General features: G+C 41.0%; 1 protein-coding gene across 1 annotated transcript in view; it reads left to right on the top strand.

The window, feature by feature from the left end:
• Nucleotides 1–5,040, top strand: part of zfhx2 (zinc finger homeobox 2) — a 77,804-nt gene extending 72,764 nt beyond the window's left edge. Inside the window, exon 4 of the mRNA XM_088402497.1 lies at nt 4,552–5,040. Coding sequence (XP_088258623.1) covers nt 4,552–4,640 — 89 coding nt within the window. The 3' untranslated portion in view covers nt 4,641–5,040. The remainder of the gene's footprint in view (nt 1–4,551) is intronic.
• Nucleotides 5,041–5,306: the final 266 nt, after the last annotated feature.

The following is a 5,306-nucleotide window of genomic DNA, read 5'->3' as shown; positions in this document are numbered from 1 at the left end:
GAAGACAACAAGGTTTTCTTTCTTGCAAGGAGAGAGGACCTGACCTTCTCAGATCTCCTTTCGGTCTGGTTACAGATCCTTTCCGCTCCCTATTTATTAATTTGGGATGGCCCTAGGACTTAGGGATTTGTGGGAGAGGTCTTGGCAACAAGGCAAACAATCATTTTGTGATAGTGGTGGTGTAGGTGTGCTTCCATGCTGTGATCTTCTTTGTCAGGAACACAAACACCAACCCCCATGTTTTGTAAGGGATGCAGGTGATAGTTCATGCAACCTCCATTCTTTGCAGGGGATGCAGGTGAGATTCGATTCTGATCTGACCTTCTGTTGTTGTTCTGTCTGTTGCTGTTCTGACCTTCGAGACGTGTCTGCTCCTCACATGCGCTTCATTCACCAACAGCTCCAACAAAATATATCCATGTCTGCAGTTCTAATATACATGTTGCAAGAACAAATATGGGATGACCTAGATACAGTTATTCTAAAATGTATCTCCTGTTTATCACATCTTTGTTAAAATTCTCACATCCCCTTGCATCAGTCACTTCAGTATGATTTTCGACTGTAGGACTATTTTTTATTAAACCAAATACATTTATACTCAGAGGCTATGTTCATCTTCATTCTCTGTCTGGATTCAACAATTAGTCGTGTATTTTATTGCATATATTGCATAGATATCACTTTTATACACAAAATACCCTCAGTGAGCAGTCAATTCAAAGTCACATCTTCACATCTTACAAACATATTTTATATATTTACTTTTTTTATTTGGAGAGGGTGACGTTAACTGCCAATACTTCTCTCCGTTCAATTTTGTATGCATTAAAAAAAAAAGGCTTTTTCACCCTTTTGAAAAGAGAAATCATTCCTACCCCCGCAGGAAGAACCAAAAATGATGACTCATGAGAGAAATCGGAACACTCAAGACCCTTTAATAGGAAAGGGGCAAGATGCCCCCTAATTTACCACCTGCTTGGTCAGGCCCTGTGACAGCTCTCACAGCTCTCAGGCAGCTGGGGTATCTCCAGAGAACATGCTCCCTTGATGACGAAAACAATCAAACATCGCCTCAAAAGTGCATGAGCTGTCTGTCAGTGGTACCCGCCTCTGGCAGCGACAAATGGATCCAAGATGATCGTTCAAAAATCCTCATACCAGTTGGGGTCATCAACACACTTCAGGTGAACCTCACCACCATGGACAGGACAAACACTTTCGCTTAATCACTTAGATCAGCATCCAGTCACAAGGTTTTTGATGTTTCGGCATTCCTGCAGGGGTAAAAACTCAAACTCACTCAAACTTCTGTCATTTGTTTAACACTAAATGGACTGCTCACTATGGACAAGTAAAATTCTCATCAACATTTTTCTAATTCTAAAAAATCTGGCCACAAAGTTGCATTATCTCACAATGTAAAGTATTAACCCATTTAATTTCATTTGGGTAACTAAGAAACTACCTCTACCGATTTATAAAACACAATAATCAAAACTAAACCGCACTTGCATTGTCTTAAAGTACAACCCATATCATATATACCCAATCCATATGAATCACTTGAAATTAATATAAGGGTTGTGCATTGTATCTTCTTTTTTTTACTTGGGATCTCGTGCATATTGTACTTTACATACATAAAACATTTTTTGTTTGTTTTTAAATTACAGAATATGTGAAAGTCTACTGCAATATCCCTCCTGTCGAGATTTGTCAAAGAACAAGACTCAATTTAATGCTAATTTGAACAATACTAATGTAGATAATAGTAGATAATGCTGTCGTCTATATCACCAAAAAAAACTTCAATAAAATTTAATACAGTCGGCCCCTGGTTTACGAACACACTCTTTTACGAACATTTCGACTTACGAGCGTGGACCGCAAAGTTTTTTGTCCCCCACTTACGCACAAACCTTCCGTCTTACCAACAATATGACATGCCGGCCATTGTGTTCGTACATTTATTTTCGCTTTGCTACATCAACTAATTTAGAAGTTGACGCTCATCACGGCCACGTAGAACGCTATTGCTCTTACAATGTCACAGTCACTGTCCAGTCACGGTGTCAGTCACGGAGATGCTATTGGCCGGCGTCACGTCAATCACAGAAATGCCAATATGCTATTGGCCGAACGCCTTTATCTAGCTTGATGGTAAAGCTGGTCGGGACGGAAGGAAGGAATGTTGTGAAGATTTTGCAAACTTTATCTGTTAGACATGGCTTCTAAAATTGCAAGTGGCGGTAAAGGAAGAAGTAAGAGGATGACGCCAATAGAAACCAAGCAGGAGATAATAAAAAAATACGAAGGAGGCACACGCATACTTAACCTTGCTCGTGAGTATGGACGTAACCACTCGGCAATCTTCTAAGGGCAAGACTTTCCTTGCCGGGGGACGGACCTCGCTCGACAACAAAATGGAGAGGCTTCATCTATTATGGATTAAAGAGAAGGAAATCGCCGGTGATATGTTTTAGTTTGAGAAAAGTTCTTGTTTAAGAAAATAAATCAATAAATTCTGCGGGTTGGTCTCTGCTCACCTCCGTCTCCACTCGGCTCAAGTCACGTCGCCCCAGAGGAAAATGTCAATTATCCTTTGTGTATCCATATTAATTTAATTAACTGCAAAGTAGATTATGGTATTAATTTTTAACGTGTGTGCATATTCCTGATGGTTATAACTATGATTTCACCACTCTTTGCCGGTCAATGTGTACGCACAATTGAACTCGCTTTGCTACATCAATGAAATCATTTGCTCACGCAAAACATGGTATCGCTGTTATGCTATTGCTCTTACAATGTCACAGTCACTGTTTCAGTCACGGTGTTAGTCACGGTGTTAGTCACGGAGATGCCGATATGCTATTGGTCGAACGCCTTCATCTAGCTTGATGGCACAGTTGGTCGGGACGGAAGGAAGGAGAGAAAACCAGTCAACAACGGAAGGAAGGAATGTTGTGAAGACTTTGCAAACTTTATCTGTTAGACATGGCTTCTAAAATTGCTAGTGGCGGTAAAGGAAGAAGTAAGAGGATGATGACAATAGAAACGAAGCAGGAGATAATAAAAATAAATAAATACAAAGCAGGCGCACGCATGGTTAACCTTGCTCGTGAGTATGGCCGTAACCGCTCAGCAATCTTCTAAGGGCAAGACTTTCCTTGCCGGGGACGGACCTTGATCGACAACAAAATTGAGAGGCTTCTTCTATTATGGATTAAAGAGAAGGAAATCGCCGGTGATATGTTCTAGTTTGAGAAAAGTTCCCGTTTAAGAAAATACATAAATAAATTCTGCGGGTTGGTCTCTGCTCCCCTCCGCCTCCACCCAGCACAAGTCACGTCGCCCCAAAGGTAAATGTCATTTTTCCTTTGTATATGTTATTTAATTTAACTGTACAGTAGATTATGTTACTCATTTTTAATATGTGTATAAAGCCGTGATGTTTTTACCTAAGGTTTTTGCGCGCGTTGCACGCATTCACTAATTAACATAGGTTTGGATTGCCCGTCATACGAGCAGTTCAAGTTACGAGCGTAGCCACTGAACGGATTAAGTTCGGAACACGGGGGCCCACTGTATATCCAAAGTTCAATTTCCACTTTAATTACATAACCTGAAAAATCACATCACTCCTCACTTAGTTTCATGATTTAGTACAGATAAAATGACATCTTTGCACTTTGAATCAAATGCGACAGCCATCTGATGAAAACATGTGGCCAAGAAATTAAACTTGTTTTTCACAACAATATGAATTTGCCCATGTTGGCCTAGTGTTGGCCTAAAGCTGATATCTCCATCCTACAATCTTTTTCTGTTTGTTTTGACATTAATCGAAATTCGGCTTCCACAAAGTGGATTAATTGAGCCTAAGCAAGTGGTGTTGCTTGGGAGAAGATTGACGAATTTTCACATTACCCACTAGGTCGCCACTTACATCTTTTGTATTCAGATGTGAACGCAAACCAGACTCCGTTATCTGGTTGAAATGGAATTGAGATTTTTTTTTTTTTTAGGTTATTTGGCAACGTGTGGGGGATTCGTTATGTTTAGTTCGTTAGCAAGGACTACCTTGTTCACTTCTTGAAAGTCATAGATCATTCTTCTTTGAAGGAGGCGCCTTCTTTATAGAAGATGCAAGTATTGCATGATGAGTTGTCACATTCAATCAGCATTCCAGATTTTAGTAAGTCTTCAATTTCTAGTTTTATTTCACCCCCTCATCCATTACAGACAGATATTGCCTTTGATATATGTTGGAGCCAAAAAGCTTTTTGTGTATTTTAATTTGTTCATATTAAGAGAGTTAAACAAGTAGTCAGAAGACATGCCAATCTATTATGGTGGGTGGAACCATGGTTGCCATGGTTACATAAATACGTGCCGGTTGGTGATTGCACTCAGTTGAGACAGGGCAATCAACTGCAAAACTGTTTGAATATTAAATCAAAGGTTATACAGTCAAAAACCTCTTGACCTCTTGGTTAACTTTCTCACGCTAATGTTATGATCTCTGCTCTTGGTGTCCCCTTGCAGGCTTTTTGGGCATTGCAAAACAGATAGGAACTATCCTGGGAGAATGGCGTCACCACCTGCCTCCTATCGGTAATCCCGAGACTACTTAAGCGCAGCCGACACTGTCAGACGCCATCGGATTATTGCATCACATTCTTCATCGTTCCAGAGTTCCTCGTTCCACCCAAGTTACCTTTTCCGCCTAGTCTGCACTTTACCTTTTTGATACTTTGGCTTTCTTCTCCGAGTTACGCCACGTGAGCATTTTCCGTTGTTACATTTATGCCTCCTGTTGTCTCCCGACGGCGTCTTACAGCTGATCCGCCCTCCCTGTGAGTAGCTGGTTCTTAGTTGCCCCATTCAATTGATATCTTTTATGGACAATCTCAGTTGTTACTTTGTAGGTGTGCAAATTCTACCGTGCTTTTCATTTGGTACTTTGTGATTCCCCTTTGTTTTTCTCCTCACGTGTTACATGCTCTTTTTGTTATTAAACAATTTCCTTTCTAACCTTTAGTCCAGTCTGATTTGGGGTCCACTTTATTTGTGAGCATCCTCACCCCGTAACAGAATAATCGGACCATTATTATAGACCCCTTAGGCTTGAACAGTTCCGTGCATCATTGGCCAGTCACGAAGGCCTAGTGGGCCAGCATGACAGCACGTTACGCGAAATTATGGACACCACGTCTTTCTGGCCACCGCTTGCCTTGAGCACATCTGCGCCCGGGTTGAGCTCGCAAACCGGGAGCCAAATATCCCACACCCACCTCGTT

The sequence above is a fragment of the Hippichthys cyanospilos genome, chromosome 19, assembly GCF_059441005.1.
Source record: "Hippichthys cyanospilos isolate Australia breed blue-spotted pipefish chromosome 19, RoL_Hcya_1.0, whole genome shotgun sequence".
Taxonomy (NCBI): Eukaryota; Metazoa; Chordata; class Actinopteri; order Syngnathiformes; family Syngnathidae; genus Hippichthys; species Hippichthys cyanospilos.
The sequence above is the reverse complement of the archived record's forward strand: the minus strand, read 5'-3'. Positions and strand labels throughout refer to the sequence as shown.